The sequence below is a fragment of the Uloborus diversus genome, chromosome 3 (genome assembly GCF_026930045.1).
Source record: "Uloborus diversus isolate 005 chromosome 3, Udiv.v.3.1, whole genome shotgun sequence".
NCBI lineage: Eukaryota > Metazoa > Arthropoda > Arachnida > Araneae > Uloboridae > Uloborus > Uloborus diversus.
Window position 1 is genome coordinate 100,720,170 of NC_072733.1, and position 22,544 is coordinate 100,742,713.

A 22,544-nucleotide genomic window follows, 5' to 3' on the forward strand; every position below is an offset into this window, starting at 1 on the left:
ATTGTAATATCATTCATGTCGTGAATAAAGGGCGTGAATCAGTGATGGGAGATCGCCAAGATCTCCCCAAAAGGTCCTTATTCATCAAATCTAAATCGTAACATTTGATTTTTCTTTTCCTTTTTTGGATGATTTTCTTCTAATTAAGTATAAGTGCATCGTTCAAGAAATTTCATTCGGTTAAATTAGAATCCCCACCCTCTACTGAAAATGTAAGTTTCAGCCCCCCTTCTATAACCATTTGATTTATTTATTTATGCTGCTTTATTTCACTTTCATTTTTAATTACACATGCATAATTCTAGCACAGTGCTGTAAGCCACGGGGAAGCTCTTTATACTATCGCTATTTTTAAAAATTAGTCTCTTTATGTCTCTATTTGAAAATTTCGTGAATTTTCGATCTTTTCCCTATTTCTTAATCACATGTGACTATCTTATTTTTTCTCTCTCTCTCCTTTTTATTTTTCTGCAATCTTTACGCGCACGCCGAAGTTCATTGGCAACGGAGTGTACGCATGACGTCATCTTCGTGGAATCTGGTGATGGGGTTTTCCCCTATCCAAGCTGAAGTCCTAATAAAACGCTATTTTTGGGCTACGGAGACAGTCTCCCGAACAATAATCGAAATGCTAATTGCGACGATCTTTGATGAGCGTAGGAGAAGGTGTTAAATCCAACCGTTCCCGTTTTTTTTTTATTTTTTTTAAAAATAAAGCTGAATACAGCCTTTTTTTTTCTGATACAATTGTGCGAGTTAGTTTTCCTGAAAGGTTATTAGCCCAAAGTGGAAGAATTTGGGGGATTGTTAGTATCGAAAATGGGGCGGGGGGGGGGGGGGGGGGGATTTTTGCGATACAAATATGCAGGGAGGAGTGGATGCGATTTTGTGATACAATTATGAGAATTAGTTTTTCTAGATGGTATTGGCCCAAAGAGAAAGAATTCGGAAGTTGCCACTCTCAAAAGTGATCCAGGGGGGAGTGGGGGAAATTTTTGTAATACAATAATGAGAGAGGGGGGATATTTGTTGTACAATTATGGGAGTTATTTTTTTCTGAAAGATATTGGCCCAAGGAGAAAGAATTTGGATGTTACCAGTCTTAAAAATGGTGCAGGGGGGCATGGGGGGGGGTTGTGATGCAATTATGCAGGGAGGAGTGGGGGCGATTTTTGTGAAGCAGTTATGGGAGTTAAGTTTTTCTGAAAGTCATTGGCCCTAAGAGAAAGAATTGGATGTCGCCAGTCTCAAAAATGGTGGTGGGGAAGGGGAGGGGGTTGCGATACAACAATACAGAGGCGGGAGGCAATTTTCGTGATACATTTATGGAAGCTAGTTTTTCTGAAAGGTATTGACCCAAAGAGTTGTTGAACTATGCACGATTTTTGCAGACAGATTATGTAGTTGTCGATGAAAGCTTTTCGCAGACAGCTATAAAACTTTATGCCACTGGGGCTATTGGAGATACTCCCAAAATGTTTTTGAAACAGCTGTCTAAAAAAAATCTCTTAGCAAAAGCATTCACTGTGAACAAAATTTATATTTCAGTTTGCAATGATATCATGATGTAAACCAAAGCATGGAGACCTCAATTATTTTCATTCATTTGTTCAAAACCATTAACATTCAGCAATAACTTTCTGAAAACACGGTAATAGTGCATAATTCCATAATGCTGCATGTGTCGCATGTCATGCTTAACATTACCATGTTAGTGTAATCGTATAGCCATCTTTTAATCTCCGCTTTGGGTTTACAAACCTTTTTATTTTCGCACTTTAGTGTACAATACTATGCATATTGAACTAAAATACAAAAATATTTTTCGCATATTTATTTTTGTTTCTTTTATTGATTGGCTATTTGTATAAAGCACAGTAATAAAAGGTGAAAACTTTAGCCCCCCCCCCCTGGGGGGGGGGTTCATAGCGCAGATTGAGCCACACCATTGAAATTTTTTAAGTGGGGTTGTTTGAGGGCATTTTTCTTTTTTTTTGGGGGGGGGGACTGTTTATTTTGAGTGGAAGGTCTTTGCGATAATTAGGGAGGGGTGAGCCCTTGCTGGGGGGGGGGGAACAATTTGGAAAACGGTTGATGTAGTAAGTATCTTGTAAATAAGTTTGTTTATTTTGGAACAGTTTATATTCGGTTAAATAGAATTAAAACTGAGAAATTTTTCTTCATTTTTTACATCCGACACCATAGAATTGCCCAGAACGTCCTTTTAAAGAAAATGTAACAATCTCTGCTTACATCTTGAGAGTTACTTAGTGTCATAAAAATGAATTATTGATGGTTGTACCACATCTATAAAACAACTTTCATAAAACTTAAGTGATGTTCCTATTGATGTGATGCATAAGGGAATCAGCTATCAATATTTTCCAAGACAATTTGATTAGACCAGATCACTAGATATATAATTTTAATCTAAATTTGAAAATTATGAGTATATTCCTGTGAGTTTCTTCCTTTTAATTTCATGACTGTAATACACATAGTTAGTACATGGTTTAATATGTCACAAAAGTGTCTTCAGGATCACTCCAAACCCGATTGTTTAGGAAGAAGAAATTCGCAATTTACTCAACTTAAATTTGACCCAATTATTAAATACGACCATGCACTCATACCTAGATCTAATAGGGGGTCATTAAGTGTTATTTAAAAAGAAAAAAAAAAGTATGTTGCATTATTGTCAACAAATTTGCTGAATCGGAAATTTTTAGAAGCTCACGTTCTTCTTTTTTTGGCCGAGGGAGGGGGACTCTTCCTGATTTTAGAGGGGTATGCATCCCTACTCTTGGGGGGGGGGGCACCCCTTGTGTTGACTTCCTACTGGGTCATCCCCGAGTGCCTTTTTACTTCCCAAAAAGTGCCCCTTTTTAAATCGAAAATGCCCTCTCTGAGAAATTTACCCTTCCCCTTTTTGAAAAAAATGTGAACACTACTAATGTCTTACGCTCCTTAGGGGATAAGCGAGGGGTCTTCAGTAAAAACACATGTGTTTTATTACCGAAATCAGCTGAATGGTTTCCCTCGAGGCTTGTGCCCAAGAGAAGTAGATGACGATGCATAACGACTTTCACGCTTTTTGAGAAGGAGCACTTGTCGTGGAAAAGTGAAAAAAAAAATTTTTGGGCTAATTGATTTCAGATCCGTGTTTTTGAAGAACAAAAATTTTCTCCACAAGGATTAAGTCAACTATTTTTTTTCTTTTCCTGAGACGCTCGCGGATAATCCGCTCGCGGATAATTGGGAGTGTACTGTATTTTAGATTATATTTCAGATTATTTTTGATTATGCCTTCAAAATAATTACTTTTTCACGTTTTTAGTTTAATTGCTCAAATGGTATCTTAAATTCAAACTTTATTTTTTTACATCGTATTATCAGAGGATTATTAGCTGCCGCGGATTATGCGAAGCTTTTTTTCTTCAGGTCGATTCTAGGACCTGCGGATTATAGGCCACCTGCAGATAATTCGCAGGAAAATACGGTAGTTCTGTGTGAGTAATTGAGTGTATGAAACTTCAAGAAATTATCTGCATTCTTTAATGAATTATTTAACATTTAATTTTAGTAAAAGGGGAAAGTAAATGTGAAAAGGGAAAGAAAACATTCTTTCTGAATTAAAAAATAGCCGAGTAAGGTATCAACAGTTTTCATAGTTCTAACAATATGTACATCATTGATATTGCTCCAGTAAAAAGGTAAAAAAAAATTGAACAGAAGCATTTTTATTTAAAAAAATTGAAAAACATAAAGCAGCAAAATAACTCGTATTTTTTCCTCACAAGATACTAGTATGAGTGCAGATTTAACGCAACTGACTGCATTCTTCTGACTATTTGCTGAACAAATACTTTCATCATGTTTACAATATTATAGCGGTTTTCTGAGTTATAACGGAATTAGTTGAATGAAGGTTTCGGGCACAAATGAATTTCAAAATTAAGAGGGAAAAAATATATATTCTTTTCAAAAGCCGTATATTATAGATATGATTTCAGACAAGTATATAATTCAGAAAGAGATACATCTTTTTAGAAATCTTTTCTGTAACATTTGTCCGTTCAAAAGTCGAATCTTATAGATATGATTTTGGACAGACATACATTTTGGAATTAGATCTATCTTTTTAATCAAGCATAGATTTCGGAATTAAGGGTTTTCTGGGGAATATCAGATTGATACCTTATGCTTTAGCTATTACAATAAAACCTCTCCTAACGGACACCCCTCTTATGGGACAATTTTTAATTCCCCAGTTCCAATGCAAATTACATTATTGAACCCCTGTTTTGCAGACACCTCTCTACTGTGGAAAAAAAAAATTGTCCCGTTTGTGTCTGCATTAGAGGGATTTTACTGTAATATTAGAATATATTGCTGAACATTTTGTTTTTGCTTTTTGGTTTTCTCTTGTTTTGATATTAATGTGACGGAGCCAGCCTTAAAATTCTAATTTTGTTAGAATTTGATATGAGTACTCATTTTATTCAGCTTTAAATTTCCATTCCCACAGGTAACCTTCGTTTTTTGATATTATGAATGTTTTGCAAGTGGGCGATTCGTTTGACCAATTAATTTTGTTTTAACCATCGTGTAAGTTGAATAAAATTCTGTTTAAGTGAATAACACATTTTAATTTTGCTTGCTTACTTAAAAACCAATATTCATTTTCAATAATTCTGAATGTTGGCTTTACCTCAAAATATATTTCGAAAAAAAAAAACATTTCAGCTAAAAGATTTTTTTACAAATTAAAAATAAATGCATGTATTGCTCATGCAAGTTTTGTTATATAATACTTTTGTACAGTAACTCCTTGTCACATTGCTCCTTGTTATGTAACTCATTGGTCTATATTGCGCTTTTCCTTTGTCTCCCAAAAATGTTTACATTCGACAGCACAGAAAAAGAAAAACCAATGAACAAAACTGGTATGTTTTCCACATGTTTGATTTGCAGTTTAAGTGTCTTTATTTAAAAGTTGGACGCTTTTGACAGTTGATGTCTTCAATTTTTGTGAAACTTTCAGGATGTGTTTGTAGTACCATAATTTAAAAAAAGTGAAGTCTCTTTAAAAAAAAAAAAGCGTGATTTGTTTGTCCTTGAGTAGAAGTCAAAGTTTAAGATTGTGAATATATGGTACTAACTATATGATCGTTTTGCTCCAAAAGCAATGAGTGACCCATGCCATTTTTTGAAATATAGATATTACTTGATACTAGGTACTTGATAGCATGACTAATTTGGTGGCTCACCCTTGGCTTTGGGGAGCAAATTTCAATTGAAAATGTTATTTTTCTTACTTTTTTTTGCCTTGTTTATATCCAGGTATCTGCTAAAGCTGTGAGTGACCCTCGGAAATAAGAATAGGATTAATTACTTAGCATAGTATAGTACTCAGAAAAATGGACAATAGCATGGGTAACTGTTTGCTTTAGTAGTTAAAGGGTCTCAAAGTTAATCTTTTTCAATAAAAAATCAAGGTTCAAGGTCGATAACTCTGTCGCAATGAGTCAATAACTTTGTTATACAGCTGTAGTTATAGTCGATGTGGGGTACAACTACAGCTATATAACAAAACTAGTATTTGCACTCTTACATCATAACAACTGAGTTTCAGCCTCAAGGCCTCCCAATAAAAAAATGATTCCCATTACGGCAGGCCCGGTGTGTCGGAAACTACTCTTGAACTCCACCAAACCACACAGGTATCTTTTACATAATAAAATGAAAGAACAATGCCAAAAGATGAATTTCTCTAAATTTAAAACCTTTTGAAAAATGCCTCCTAAACATACCATCACACCATACAGGAAACTGGAAAATTGTAGTTCCTTGGCCAATCGTCTCTCCAGTGATCAGCTTTGTGAGACCAATAGCAATGTTTTGGTAAAATTTGCAGAACTTTATCACACTCGAAGTGTGAAATTTTGGGAGCTTTAAGTACATTTTGCTGTTGATATGTTGTAGCATTTTTGTGAGTTTGAACTGCTTAGATTTTGTGTAGTATGCATGTAAACTTGTGAAAAAGCTCGCTTTTCTACTGAAATCATCATTTTTTAAATCATTAAATTTAGAAAGCTGATTAGATCCCATGGGTTTCTGACATGAGTCTAAAACTTCACCATGTACAGTATAATTATAGTTTGTGCTCAAAGTTATTGACTCAGGCCTTTCAGAGTAGTTGACCTAAAACTTGGATTCTTTTTGTTTCAAATTTTCAACTTTGAGACCATGTAATTAAAAAAGTTGATTAGATGCCCATGGGTTTCAAACCTGGACCTTACACTACACCGCACAGACTAATAAGTACAGCTGTATCACAAAGTTATTGACTCACGACAGATTTATTGACCCTGAAACTTGACTTTTTATTGAAAATCATTAACTTTGAGACCATAGTAACTGCTACCATATTTTCGGGAATGAGCGCCGCACCCAGTGTAAACGCCGCATCGTAATATATTCTCAAAGAAATAGTTTTTTAATGTATGCGCCGCACCTTCCATATTTGCGCAACCAGCATTAAACAACTTAAAAGCACAATAAGTAGTAAAGAAAGCTGGATTAAATGTAAATAAAAAAATTTTTTTTTTCGTTAGTATTTTTAATTAACGATAATGAAATGTTTAAAAAAATCCCCATTTTGCACTTTTTGCCTTCCTTCAGCATCCCTCGATTGGCCATCACTTTCGATGGTTAATTTATATGATTTACAACGGAAACGCATCTCTCGTCAATGCCACACTCTCTGGCAGCAAAACGATTTCCAATTGCTTCTGCCTTTATTACTCTAAACTTAAAGGTCGCAGTATAAGTTTTCAATTGCTTAGGAGCCATTTCAAAAGCAACTCTAAAAAAATTTCGTAAAAAAAATATTAGCCAAGAACGGGCGCACGAACGACATCAAAAGATGCAACACGACGATGTGAGTGAATAATAAAATTAGAGCTAGGGAGACAAGTTTCCCATTAGGTTGCTTGACAAAGCAATCCATTTTTGTAAAGGAGGTGGTAAATTCCCTTTTCACTCTGGACATCCATCCCCCTCTCTTATTAGTACATTTGCTGCCTCCTCTCCCTGGCCCCTTCACAATAAGGCTTGCTTGCCCACGTGTATCAGCGTTTCTCTCTTCAGTGAAACACGTGCATTCGCTGACGCACCTTCCCTCCCTCCTCTTTACTTTACTTGTCGCCCAAGGTCGAAGGATTTCCTGTCCCTTCGCTCCGACGCGGTAAGGCTTGCTCGCGCACGTAGATCAGCATTTCTCTCCTCAGTGAAACACGTGCAATCGCTGGCTCGCATTCCCTCCCCCCTCTTTGCTTTACTTGTTGCCCAAGGGCGTAGGATTTCGTAAAATGAAAGCAAACGATGTGGTGCCATCTGTCAGCAGCATTTCAACTTTTTTTTAACTTGAAAAAGAAAAAAAAAACCTGTATCCGACGCACCCGTTATATGCACCGCACCAGCCTTTTAGAAACCTATTCTTATCTCCCCCGCAGCGCTTATTCCCGAAAATACGGCATAGCAAAGAGTAACCCATGTTATTTTCCATGTTTCTGTGTGCTATACTATGCTGAGTAATTAATCCTATCCTTATTTCCAAGGGTCTTCACAGCTTTAGCAGATATCCGGACATAAACAAGGCAAAAACAGTAAGGAAAATAGCATTTTCAATTTGTTAGCAAAAGCCATTTTTTTGGTTCTTGGAGAGATTCGTAAAAAGCTTGAATGTATTTTAAATTGTTTCAAACTTACCTGTAAATTCAAACCTATCCGAGAAAAACAGATTCCCGGTTTTAAAAGACGTAATTTATCCGGCGGGCGTATGACTGAAATCCCCAAGTGACTAAACACCCAACAAGTCAATCACGTGTTTCGCCCATCGGCGGACGTGACGTCAGGCCTCAAGAGTTGAGGATCTTTCTGCTGAAAGCAGTGAAGAAGATAATTTAAAAATAGCAACAGTTAAAATAGTAACTGTGTTTTGAGTTGCTTTGAGATGCAACAGATGCAAATTTTGATGACGTCACATCATTGGGTCGGGGTAACAGTGATGGTTTAAATAGAAAGTCAATCAATCAATCGATCTCTTATGATTTGCCTCCATTCTGCAGATGGTTTGTTTTGATATGAGCATGTGAGCTCTGATTGATTTGTCCACGCAGGGGACGTGGAAGTTTATGAAAGAAATGTAAAATTAAAGTTCGTTTTGCCTGCTTGAAGTGCAGGATAAGTTCTAAAACAGTACCCTATGTTTAGAAGGCGGTTTTGTGAAAATAAAATTAAAAGAAAGAGTTGATGTATTGAAATAGGCTTAACAGGACCGGAGGACCGAAGCTGCTCATCCTAGGTTCCGAGCTGGTCGGACTGTATGGGTTCAGCGTAGGGTGAGGCATTTCTTCGACTGCGTGTCCCCTATTAGGGTGAAGTGACCTCTAAGAGACTCTACTACTGAATGTTCTCCTGTTTGGCAAAGAAACCAGGTAAATAATTTCCTGTACTGCATATGGTGAGGAGCTCTCTACTGTGGTATGGGTGTGCCTGGAATGCAGTGACCATTGACAGAGGATGGTCTGTCGTCTACGAGTGGACGTGTGGTTTTTTCAACTCAACAGTTCATCCTTTTGATGGATATGGCCTTCATGTTTTGTGTGCCAAGTGGTTGTGAGTGGACTTACAAGGGTATGAAATTTTTCCAATAGTTTTTCTTGGAAATGTGGCATTCTGTTTAGGGTTGTTTATTGAGGATGTTTTAGAACTGAAATTTAGAGAAAACGAATGTGATATTTCTTGTTGATATATGTTGGGGGGGGGGGGGGGGGGGCAATATTTAATTTGTTTATGGGGATTTGATTTTATAAATGTTGAATATTTGTTTTTCCTATTTATACTTATACATGTTTTAAATAAAATGTTATTTAAATTGAAATTCAGTTTTCATTGCTTCATTTCTCCCGAACTTACCATTCCACATCCGTTGGTCCTTTTCCCGAGGAAGGCCAACACAATTGACCTTTGCCCCCAAAGCCAAGATTGAGCCACCATATTATTTATGCAAACATGTGTACCTAGAATTAAGTAATATTCATATTTCAAAAAAATGGCATGGGTCACTCATTGCTTTTGGAGCTAAACAATCATATAGTTAGTACCACATATTCACAACCTTTAACTTTGGTCTCTACTAGAGATGTAAAATTTCTGGAAATTTTGAAGTGGTGGAAAAAAATCGTTTTTTCACCGGTTTTTTCGGGGAAAAATGGAAAAGTTGATTTCTTTATGAATAAAAATAGGTTTTGGTAATAGCTCTGTATTTCTTGGAACATATAAAGGGTTAAGCATTAAAATATATGCAATCTACACATCTTTTTCTGCTTGACAGAAATACACATAACAGTGAGTTTAATTAGAAAGAAAAAAACTTTTTGTTTTATAACTGAAAGCTTTCTTGATCAAACACCAGAAATAAGTCAAATCGTCGTTCATTAGTACTGAGTAATATTTATCTAATCATCCATTTCAGTCTAAGTCCAAATCAAAACTAAATTGGTTTTTCTTTTCCTTTCCCACAGAAACCCCAAACCAAAACTGCGTAATGGTTTCTAAAGCTGAATCAGAACTTAAACTGTTTCAGTTTATTCATATGGCGTGCTAAGCACAGTAGTAAAAGTAGTCATACCTACACTTTTGAAAAAAACTGAGCTATTAATATAACTAAGTTTTTCTCTGTTTCATATTTTATTTAATAAATAAAATGCTTTAGAGTCATCAAAAACTTTTTTTTATATAAATTCTGAAAAAAAAAGAGAGAGAGAGAAATGAGAGAGAATCAAATATATGGGAGAGCCAAACTTTAAAACACAATCTCTCTGCTTCATTTCAACTGCAGATTCCACTTTTGCGCTTGGCACGGCAGCATACAAAGTGCGGCAAAAAAGAAAGGAAAACAAAAAAAAAAAAAAAAAAAAAAAAAAAAAAAACTTGGACAAAGATTGCATCATCAAATGGAAGTAAAGTAACTTCATTTTAATGAACGTCTTATTCATTTTTGTCTCTCACTTTATTAGAAAATAATTTACACTGATCTCCTAGTTTATGTATTGTTTTTAAGGTTTAAGTTTGGACTCTCTAAACCAATTGCTTTATAGGGAATAGGATTGATTAAATGACTTGCAGCCCTTGAATGAAAATTTTCTATCTGTTGCACTTCTGTTTTACTTTAAAACGCGGCCAGTTTGAAACCAAATAATTTATACATTGCTAAAGGTCTTCTCATATTATTATATTTTGTGTTTTGTTAACTTACTTATTTTTAATAAAGTTACATGGAAAATTGCCTGTCCGTTTTTTTTTGCCGCACGCTCTACATTTGAACCGCACAGTGAACAGAAACATAGTTCTGTGATTAAAGTTATGCTTGTTTGTTTTATTAAGAAGGAAAATAAATTCTTCGCTAAGGATATTGGTTTATTTTTTTTTGCGAAAAGTATTAAATGTTTTTCTGATCTATGTGCAAATTATATTATCATACAACAACTTGCATTATCAAAGTTAGACAGTATTTTAACATACAAGGAGGGGGTGGGGGGAGGGTATTGCATCAGAATTTAAGCATGAGAAATTTCAAATTATTTTTTGCTGAAAATTTCAATTAAAACTTCCTGAAAAGATGAAAAAAAAATTATTTTTCAATTTTTCCTAAGTGGAAATAAACCCCTTAGGGGAAAAAAACGATTTTTTCAGACTGTTTTCATCTCTAGTCTCTACTCAAGGGCTAAAAATTTAAGTTTGAGAGACAAGAAGCTTCACTTTTTGCTTTTGTTCACTCATTGCTTTTGGAGCAAAACAATCATACAGTTAGTACCATATATTCACATTCTTAACTTTGGCCTCTACTCAAAGGCCAACAAGTTCAATTTGAAAGACAAGAAGCTTCACTTTTTCTTATTACAATACTTCTAATATATCCTGAAAGTTTAAGGAAAGTTAAGGAAGTCAGGCCCCCCATGGATTTTGTCCAGCTTTTAAAAAAATGGCTTGCAAGTTGCTCTAACAATTCATTTTCCACCGCAAAACACTAGCAATATTTAAAATTCATCTTTATAGTTCTAAAAGAAAAATTAGCAGACTAATTTTGTTTTATGTTTATAAGAAAATTGTCTCAATATAACAAATTAAAAAGCGATAGCTTTGTTCAAGGTAAATTAGATAAAAATAGAACAACGTTTAAAAGCACAAAAAGGATAAAAAGTTTTTAAAACGCAGACATGTTTCGGAGGCGATAGCCTCCTTCCTCAGTGCGAAATGAACAAATGGTCATTGTTCATTTCGCACTCCCATTGTTGTTTCGGTCTGTTAGATTTTTAATTTAAACTTTCACAAAAAGTAAAAGTCACTTAATTTGAAGAAAAAAAAAATATTAAAAATACGTTTTTGCATCATGCAGAATCGATCCTTTTTCGATGTAAACATTGCATCACGTTGTGACATCATTTGTGCGATCAGTCGCGATAACTGAGTCAAATGAATGAACTTTTGGGTGAACCGAGTCGCCAGTTCGTTGTATCTTATAACCGCGAGAGTTTTTTTTAGATTGAGTTACTTTTTTATTGGCAACACATCTTTAACTTTCTTGCATTGGCAACACATCTTGTGTTTTGCATATTCTTAATTTGAAAGCCATGTGAATACCTTAAATACTTTGAGCGATCTTTTTCGCTCTCTCTCTCACCTCTCATAGCCGTCATGTGTAGTAGTAATTTGTCATGTCTGCCAGTGCTCTTTACTCCTGGCAGGTCGTAATACATCGTGATGTCAATTTTAAAGCTCTAAAATGCCTTTAGGCCTATTTTGTGTGTTACAGTAATGCTTTATATTCCATGGAACCAGCATGTGCGTAAATTGAACTTTGTTTCGTTGTATCATAGCGGCTGATATATTTATTTTTCAAAATGTTTTTTTAAATATTAATGAAGATGTTGTTCTACAACTTAAGCAATCTGAGGAAGGAGGCTATTGCCTCCGAAACCTATCTGCTTTTTTAAAAACTTTTTTTCCTTTTTGTGCTTTTAAACGTTGTTCTATTTTTTTCTAATATAGCAAATTAATATTTTTCTTGGTGCAATGTCAGTAATTAGTAAAGGTAAGGGACCGCGTTAAGCATTCACAAATGCGATAAAATCATAAAATCAGCGAACAAAATTCAAATTTTGCGAATTTATTGGCAAACAGAAAATTTTCTAAAATATACACAGAGGGAAAAAAATCTCCCTTCAGATGTTAATCTAGATAAAAATTAGGTCTGTTCATAAAATTTTGACCCCTAAAAACGAACCTTTCACAAAACTCCCCGAGTAGCAATCACTGAAAGTTGTGTTGACCTAACAAATTGTGTCTAACTCCCGCAAGGAAGGTAAACACCAAGTTTAGCAGATGCCTTTCTGTTTCACATTTCTGTAGCTATCAAGTGAATGAAAAGTCAGAATTCAAGTTGTAAGTCTAAATCATTTTATTCATAAATCCAATAATTAACAAGTGTAAAATAAACTTCAACTTTGATAAATAGTATAAACAAGTATGAGGTACTTCAACAATACTCAAATCAATCTTAATGTTCCAAAAGAACATCTTTCCAAAAAAACATTTGACACCCTAACATAAACTACTCTAAAATGTTTCAAAAAATTTTAAGTCCCTAACTCTCATGGTGAAATTCTAAAAGCCATCCCCTAAGTGCAGGACGTCGCCTCAACAGCGAACGATCCTCTCAAAAATACGACTTTCTTTCAAAAATACGGCTTTGACTTTCTTTCCCAAAAAATTTTCCGCTTTTATGATATGATTCATCAAAATTTCGGGTACTTGGCTTTTAAACTTTATAGGGTATAGAGAACTTCTCTTTGAAAAATCATCTATAACAGATAAATAATAACGTTCTCCATTTCTACCCTCAACATTGCAAGGCCCCCAAACATCACAAAAGAGCAAGTTCAACGGACTGTCTGACTTTGTATCCCCAATAGATTTAAAACTCACCCTTCTGAATTTTCCTAATTTACAAGTGTCACAATTGATTTTAACATTTTTAAAATTCTGGTAAGCCATTAACAGCTTGTAACCTCCCTGTCTTTTGTATACATTCTGTATTTATATGTCCGAAACGTTTATGCCAGGTTTCAATATTTATATGATTGGACTCTAAAAAAGTATTTTCATTATCAGGAACATAATTCTGTATTGTCATTATCATAAACAGGCAATTGGTTTGATTTTACAGAATCAACAATATATACACCATTTTCTAAATTTGCTTTAAAAATCAATTTACAAGTTTTATCTAGTACTTTCACGGAGCCACCACCCCCTTCAAATTTAGCACCTCCCAAGTCAAATTTGGATCCGGACAATATATTTCTCCTTAACCTTGGTGAATACATGACATTTTCTAAAACAACAGATCTATTTCCGAAACGAACTTTAATTTCCCCGCTGCCTTCAATGGGAAAAGTGTGTTTCTTGACTGCTACTGCCATTTGTACATCCGTTAAGGGAGAAAATGTCCTAAACCAGTTCCGGTTATGCGTATAATGATGACTGGCCGCCGTGTCAAAAATCCATGTCGATTCCTTTACCCCTACTTCATTTAAATTTGCCTCTGATAAGAAAAAGGATCTATACTCACATCTGTCAGTCGATGGAGATCTCCGCCGGTCCGGTGTATTTCTATATCTGGCTCCTCTCCGTCGACGATTCCTCCCTCATTGGTTCGATCTTCTTTAGAAATTCCATGTCCTGTGGTGCTTCCTCTTTCGTTGACTGGAGTTGGGGACTGGTTCGTCGTGGGATTTTGTTGCCTCAGCTCTGGACAATCCTTTCTGAGATGTCCAATGCGGTCACATCTGTAACATCGCTGCCGATTTTGAACTGTCATCACCTCAAGCGAGGCCTTCGAGATAGGAAGGCCATCCAACTAGCAAATGACGTCATCGTTTGTCGATCCACTATGATATTGGGAAGGGAGCACTTCGATTAATATTTTGGTTAAATAAAACTATTTGGTTTATTTATTATTGTCTTCTGTTATTCAAGTAGCATTACAAGTTCTACTTTTTCATTTGAAAACATAAAAAGGAACCGATAATCATACATTAAAAAATACACTGAGCTTAATTCATAGTCTTACAAAGTATTCAAATAACTAAACACGATTTTATTTTACAATCATGTTAAAACAAAGTGATAAATAAACACAGTCTTATTTTTCATTAGAAATTGTTTTTTAACTAATCGCATTTTAAGTACTCGTATATTGTATTGAAACATTAAGTCTTAAGAAGTATTCAAATAAAGAAATGAACTTTCATTTTACAATTACATCAAAACAAAAAATAATATTACTATTGTATTTGAATAAGAATTAAATGAAATTTTAAAAAATAAATAAACATTTTTACTTAAGTAAACGGGAAACAGGACTGCAATATGTTTCAAAGACATAACATCAAATTAAAGTACATAATACCAGATTATTAATGTTAACTTAGCTGAGCAAATTTATGCTTTTAAAAAGACGTGAATGCTTGGGTGCCATCCCCAAAGTAGACGGTGCCCTACCCCCTTCAATTATGAAACCTTCAAAAAAAAAAAAAAAAACATCTCCATCTCCCTTAAAATTTCAAGGGCACAGTTATTTATAACTATAGCCGTTGAAAAGCTATCATTACTATGAGACTATGATTCCGACCCCCCCCCCCCTTCGGTGGGCACTCTCGAAAAATTACACAGGAATTCAACTTGAAAAACGTTAATTAAAGAATGAATGATACATCATGAATACTGTATGTTGTATATCAAAAAATGTATTCAATATCTAAACAGCCTTTTTTTTTGGAATTCGGCTACTTTCCCATTTTTAGCTTTTTCTGCTGCTAATGATTCTTGTGTGTGTGTGGGGGGGGGGGGGCTTTAATTGTTCATCATTTTAGGCTTTTTAAAAATTATTTTAAAAAGCATTAATTGATGACAAAGTAATCTTTTTCAAAAAACTTTTCATAGAATGACCATTTTAGCAACTTTCTTTAATACTTAAAACCTCATATATGTTAAATTTAGATCAACATTTTGCTAAGTATGCTCTTTTAGTAAATCAATGTGACAGTTTTGTGACAGGGGGAAGGGAGGGGATAACAAGAAGTGTGACATCACGCGTTGTTTATAACAATATGCTCATGTTGAACAGCGTTACATGTAACAAGGAGGAGGGGGGGATTTGTTCAAAAGTTTAACATACTTTATAGACAGCCCTTTAATTCAATTTATGTTACAGTTTCAGAGTTCCTGAAAGCTTATTAACAGAAAACCCAAGGAGTTCAAAAAATATGTAGTTCAAGACATTTTGCCCTTTTTAAGCATAAACAAACAAGCATAGAGCATTTGGCAAAAACACGTTGTGTATCCACTGCTCAAAATTAATCTTTGGCAAGCCCAGAAATTATGAATACCGTTAACTTAACCACAATGTGTGCATAAATATCATAAAACCTAAAGACAACAGTGAAAAAAAAAAACCATATATATTTTTTAATTTACGCACAGAACCAGCTTGTTTGAATAACATTGCAGGGGCGTAGTTGGGGGGAAATGTTTAAGTATCGAACCCACGACCTCCGGCGTTCAAATCTAATCTTTTATCTCAGAACTACGGAAACCCATCAAGGAATGTTTTTTGATCAAAATAACACATGCTAGCGTATAAAACAATTTAATCGAAACCGAAAATATAAGATTAGTTCAGTTAAAAGCCTGTTTCAATAAACTTGTTTACATTTTTACTGAATATCAACACCAAGTTACGCTTCTGATAGCAACAAGTATATTCGCAGAAAATTTTGACATATGTATATTGTTAGTTTGGAAAATCCATTTCGAATAAATGTGTTCAAAGTTGAAAAAATAAAGAAATAAAAAGTTGCAAGTTAACCGTTTCAAATATTAAAGCAGTATGCTGAAATTACAAATTACAGACAAAGATATCGGAAAGGAAACTGACAATTGTTTGTGTAATGGAGGAAAACTTAAGAAATCTTAACTGCATAAAATGTAAATTTGTTTATCTGAGAAAAGAGTACTTACCTCCGAACTTTAAAATTTATTCCATGAGGCGCCCAGCTTTTTGCTTTACATGCAGGTTGTTCGGCAGCGGAACTCGCTGACTCACTTTTCACTCAGCAGACACTTAAGACTTATATTATACATATATTTTTTAATTGCCTCTACATTCCGGTACGTGGGAAGGAAGAGATAAATCCAACAGAATTGTATTCAAAAATGTGCATCCGAAGTTACATATTTCCTATTTCATCTATATCAACCAGAGCAAGCAACACTACTGGTAAACTGCACTGTTTTTAAGTTTCACGCCAAGTTCAAAGATCGACTACTGGTGGCGTAACGAAGCGGGGGGGAGGGGAGTTGTCTGGCCTGTTATCACGTGGGTCTCGCCTCAAGCCGCTCCCTAGTTTTCGTCTTCAAAACCATGCGGTTCTCTTCAACCACAAGATCCACTACCAGTTTTTCGAACTTGAAATCCTGGTCACTCCTTATAAGCATTGCTTGGACGAGATGATCATATTCTTTAGGCAAGTTCTGTAAAAGCTGGAAGCAGATACAGTCCTCAGGATATTCGGGATATGTAACCTTAATTCGATCAAACAATCGTTGTAGACTGGCCGCAAAAAGGGAAATATTTTCATTTCATTCAGGTTTTGAATTTTGCAGTTCCATAAGCAGTTGCATCTGGGCGCATTTGTTATCTGGGTAGAAGAACAATTTCAACTTTTTCCATGATTCTCGGGGATCTTCTCAATTTTCGATAATCTTCCTAAGTCGTTGATCAATGTTTAAAAAAATCATCGAAACTGCTGCTCTCCTCCGATCATGGTAATCTTTAATATCCGCTTTTGTAATTCCTGCCTCTTTGTTCTCGATCGGTTCTTCTTCCTCTCCATTTACTATGTTCCAGCAGTTCCGGTCCATTAGCAGGAACTTGAGGTTTGTCGCCCATTCGACATAATTCGAATCATTCAATTCTTCAATTTTAACGGTTTGTGTGGACATAGTTCTTTACTGGAAAAAAATTTCGTTTCTTCTTCAATTCATAAATTCTTTCATCTCATTGCTTTGATGAGATCGCTCTAAAAAATTAACTTCCAAATTTCTATTCGATATTTCATACAACAACATTTCTTCTTCAAATTCACTTTACTCAAGCCGACGGAATGTGAATAGGGAAGGGCAGTCTGGGCCCATAACCCTCTTGTTGACCTAACAAATTGTGTCTAACTCCTGCAAGGAAGGTAAACACCAAGTTTAGTAGATGCCTTTCTGTTTCACATTTCTGTAGCTATCAAGTGAATGAAATGTCAGAATTCAAGTTGTAAGTCTAAATCATTTTATTCATAAATCCAATAATTAACAACTGTAAAATAAACTTTAACTTTGATAAATAGTATAAACAAGTATGAGGTACTTCAACAATACTCAAATCAATCTTAATGTTCCAAAAGAACATCTTTCCAAAAAAACATTTGACACCCTAACATAAACTACTCTAAAATATTTCAAAAAATTTTAAGTCCCTAACTCTCATGGTGAAATTCTAAAAGCCATCCCCTAAGTGCAGGAGGTCACCTCAACAGCGAACGATCCTCTCAAAAATACGACTATCGTCAGTCGAAAATGAGAAACGCGAGCAGAAGAAGGAAGTAGCGATTTCCTTCTCATTTCCCCCTGCTTATATAATACAGCGCACTCAATGCACGTCACGCCGGATATGCCTACGTAAGAGCTCAGTCTAGATGCTTCCAGAACATTCGATTTGCCGCGGAGCTATCGGGAGATTACATCATTTCCCCTCGTGCTCTGACGTCACATCCTCCTTCATGACGAAACACGTTGTTCGAAGCCGTTCTGATGTTTACACATTGATTCTCCCGATATGCGATTTGAAACAAGCGTCCTTTAAGGGACAAGATTAACTGCCTTTTCATTATTAAAGAAATACAAGTGAGTAAAAACATTTACACTTAGTTTTCAAAATGAATTGTTGAGAATATTTCTCAAATAGACATTTTTCGCTATCAAGTTGTTTTATCCTCGGACCACTCCGAGCGGATTAAAGTGCGCGCACACGCGTTAGCATCGGATCGGAGCGTTACCGTCCTTCGGATCGGAGGAAGGACGACGTTTGACTCTCGCGTCTTTGCGCCACTGTACTTGCGCTTCTCGCTGATTGGATATGTTGGGGAGAATTTCTAATCTAATAATATCTCCCTAATATTTCCTTTGATCGTAGCAGAGTGAGTTCTGAAATAAGACTAACAAACCATTTCTAACTTTCATGACGTTTATTTAGACAATAATGTAAATAGTTAAAACATGCTGTAAATGATAAAAATAAATACTAAGAACATAATCTCTCCACTTGCTACTTTTGCACAAGATAACTAATACTGCAATGCAAACTGCATGACTATCGACTAAAAACTTCGACGAAGAAACCCATTTGGAAATAAGCTAACTCCAGCTCATCATTTTCAATAAAGGGCGAGCGGAACGAACAAGCAAGTTCGAATACCGATCTAGTGACCACCTACAACGACGAGAGATGATTAAAGAGAGAGAACATAAGCCGTGAGTAGTTTAAATATCGCCCTGGTCATTAGCATATCCGAGTCACATGAACGGACACTCATCACTGCTATCGTTAAGCACACGTGCCATCAGATTCCTTCTAGAAGCTTCGATGTGACGTCATCCACTACGTATTTCCCGCCAAAGGTGGACAAAAGTGAAAACAAACATTCGGTCGATTCGACCAATGTGAATGAGTGCTGATAAGAATCTTTTACCCCCGTCATGCAGAATGATTGGTAATACATCGTAAGTAACAAAAAACATTCTTTTACTATTGGTGTTGTGAGGTGATGAGATAGGATTATTTATTGTTGTTATTAACATGCATTTATGCCTAACAGGATATCGAGTGCACAGCATGGCTACCGAGTAGAAAATGTTGGCGGATGCCTTGTTGAATGGCACGTTTGTTTCATTTTGTTCGATATCTGAAACATCGGAGTAAGATAGGAATGCAGTCGTTACTTCGTTAAAAGCTTTTATTTCTACATTCAAATTTATTAAAGAATGATAAATATCTTGAAGTTGTTTTTAGCCATTTTTTCCTTTGAAAAATTACATATGATTTGTGTAAAAACTACTTAATTTGCTTTTTTTTTCTCGCCAAATTCCTAAAAACGGACAAAAATTCCTAGGTATACCCCTGCCCTTATCCTCAAAAAATTGTCAAAAATTAAGTTATACTTCACTTTCTGATTAAATATTTCTACAGACAAAAATACATTGAAATGAGTAAAAGTTAGTCTTTGACTAAGACTTTTGAAATTTGGCTAACACTTTAAAAATTTGGCTAATTTACTGGCGAACAATTTGAAATCCTTAGCGCAATCCCTGTAATTGAATTGTTACTTTTTAAGGAACCTCAGTTTTATCACATTTTCATTGTCATCTTTTTGCATTGTCTTGGGACAGATGCGCTATAAGGAAGGATTATGACTTTTCTCGAAAATAAGATTGTCAAGGATTGAAAGTTCCAGGTGCATTTCTAACTTGAAATTTTTAAGTAAACATTTAATTCCCTATCAATGATAGAATTCTTAATTGTTTTTGCATGAAACGGAAAAATTTTAGCTATATAATGTATTGCTATTATTTTATTTCTTTATTTTTCTATTCTATTAGTTGTTAGAAGAACTATGTGCTATGGGCAGAGATCCAAAATTTATTTGTTCGAGACCTACAGCGAAACCTGAGACTATAGCAGCCACTGTAACTAGAATTGCTGCAAGCTTATCAAATGAAGCTGGGTCTTCTGATGAAGAAGATGATGATGATGAAGATACTGGTGGAGGCCCTGTTCAAGGTTCCTTGCCCAAACCTTTAAATGATCGTTGCAATACTGGAGAAACAAATAGTTATGGTTCAAAAACTGCTGTACCTTTGGTGGATTATATTCTTAATGTGGTAAATTATGTTTTTCATCCTTTATTACTTAACTTGAATGATGTGAGTGTTTTTTAGAAATATTTAAGCTTTTTATTTATTTATTTTTTTCAAGCTTTTAGAATCATTAGTGATAAAACTGACCCTATGCAGGCAGGCTCTTGTTATAACTTGCAATTTGAGGAGACAAGCAATACAGGCAAAAACACAGTATAATCAAGGTTATTAAATTTAATCCTCCAATGTACAAGTGAATGATGTGTGCACTTAAAAAATTACCAAGTCCCTTTTGGAACTGTCTAGAAAATCTTCATAGCTGTAGAGATGCCGTAACCAAAATACAGTTGACTCTCTGTTTAACGACTTTCAAGGGACCACAAAAAATCGTCCTTAATTTGCATCCTTAAATAGAAAGCTTTCAAAACTACAGTGGAGCATCCAGGATGATAAGCCGTCTTTAAATAGAGAAAGTTGTTAAACAGAGAGCCAATTGTAGTTTAAAAATTCATAACTAAACAGAGTTAATGATAAAAGTACAGATTTAATGAGTTAATCATAAATTTGCTGTTCTTATTGGGTAGTTGAATAAGTTCTCACTGTTGTGAAACAAACAGTGTTACCGGCACTGATTCTACTAGTTTTTGATAGTAATACGAGTACTATTAGCCAAGGGCAGATCTAGAGCATGGCCCCTCCCAAAACCTTATGATCGTAGGAATTTTTATTTTTAGAAAAAAAGAAAATATTTTGAAAAGATAACAAATTTTAACACATGTGTTTTACTTCAAAAAAAGAAGAGAATTAGAAAAGAAATTTAGGTCTTAATTGGGAGAGAAATGTTATGCCTCTCCTCGAACAGAACTATTATTTCCAAAATTTTGTTCCATCAATTTCATCATTTCTTGTTCCTGACTTTAGACACTTTGATGATCTCTAAATACTGCTGTCCTCAGAGAAATTGCAAACGAGACCAAAGAGCCTAATATTGCATTTTCATGGCTTTAATTTTGAAAATTTTCTGTTTGAGACCCCCCCCCCCCACCTTCTCATGCTTCTCCTTAAATGCCACCAATGGCAACCAAAAATTGCATTTTAGGACTTCAATTAAAAAAGGTTTTAGTTGGAGATAAGCCCCACATTACAACATTTTCAAAAAAATTAAATTACTGAAAATATCACAAAAACAATTACATTACAAAAACATTTTCACTGAACTTTATTAGTTCAGATCGAGACAAAGGCTTAGTAAATACATCAGACATGTTATTTTTACTTTTAACAAATTCAACATCAAATATATCTTTATAAATTAAATCGCATATATAAAAAAGCTTTACATCAATATGTTTTGTTCTATAATTTTCGATGGGTGATCTCACAAAACCTATTGTAGCTTGATTATCAACTTTTAACACAGATTTAATTTTGTGTTCCTTATTAATTACCCCCTTATTAACACATTCATCAATGCTTCTATGAAACCAAAGAAGTTCTTTGCCGGCCTCTGTCATTGCAATAAACTCTGATTCCATCGTTGATAAACTAATGCACTTTTGCTTAAATGTTCGCCATGAAATCGGCGATTTGTTAATGAAAACAATCTGACTTCCGAGTGAAGTTCTATCATCTCTGTTCGAGGCGAAATATGCATCAGAATATGTTACAACTTGAATTTGATTATATTGCAATTTAAGTTTGTAATTTCTAGTTTTAGAAACATAGCCTAATAGTTTTAATAAACCATTCCGATGCTTTATACCGGGGTTATTTTGGAATTGGCTAAAAACATTTGTAGTGTAACTAATGTCTGGTCTTGTTCTGTTTGCTAGAAACGAAAGACAACCTAACAAATTCCTGTACCGTATTTTTGACATATCTTGTACATCTTGATCGTTATTTGGACAATCTAGTTTAGTGTATATAATACCTTTACTTATCGGCAATGAGGAGATAAGGATATTGAATTTCTCAAAACGTTTATAAATTTCTTCAATATAGCCAATTTGACTTAATGAAAAACAATTCAAATCCTCCTCAAATTCCACGCCTAGTAATTTTTTAGTTTTACCTAAAATTTTTAGATCAAAGTATTTTTGTAACAATTCTAAAACAGTTTGTATATCATTTTGACTCTTTCCAAATAAAACAATGTCATCTACATACAAAAGTAAAAGTACAGAAGATTTATAAATAATAGTTACAATTACACCATTCAAATTTACAAAAACCTATTGAGATCATTTTTTCTTCTATTTCGTAAAACCACAATCGTCCACTCTGGTGGAGTCCATAAATTGCTTTATTTAGTTTACAATATAAGTTTTCCATCCCCTTTTCTACAAAACCAGGTGGCTGTTTCATATATATAGGTTTTGAAATAGGTGCATAAAGGTAAGCATTTTTCACATCACATTGGATGTTTACCCAGTTTAATTTTACCACCAAACGAG

At 34.7% G+C, this 22,544-nt stretch overlaps 1 protein-coding gene across 1 annotated transcript in view; it reads left to right on the forward strand.

The window, feature by feature from the left end:
* LOC129218399 (E3 ubiquitin-protein ligase HUWE1-like) overlaps window positions 1-22,544 on the forward strand; it is a 736,974-nt gene that overhangs the window by 240,668 nt on the left and 473,762 nt on the right. Inside the window, exon 24 of the mRNA XM_054852650.1 lies at window positions 19,834-20,115. Coding sequence (XP_054708625.1) covers window positions 19,834-20,115 — 282 coding nt within the window. The remainder of the gene's footprint in view (window positions 1-19,833; window positions 20,116-22,544) is intronic.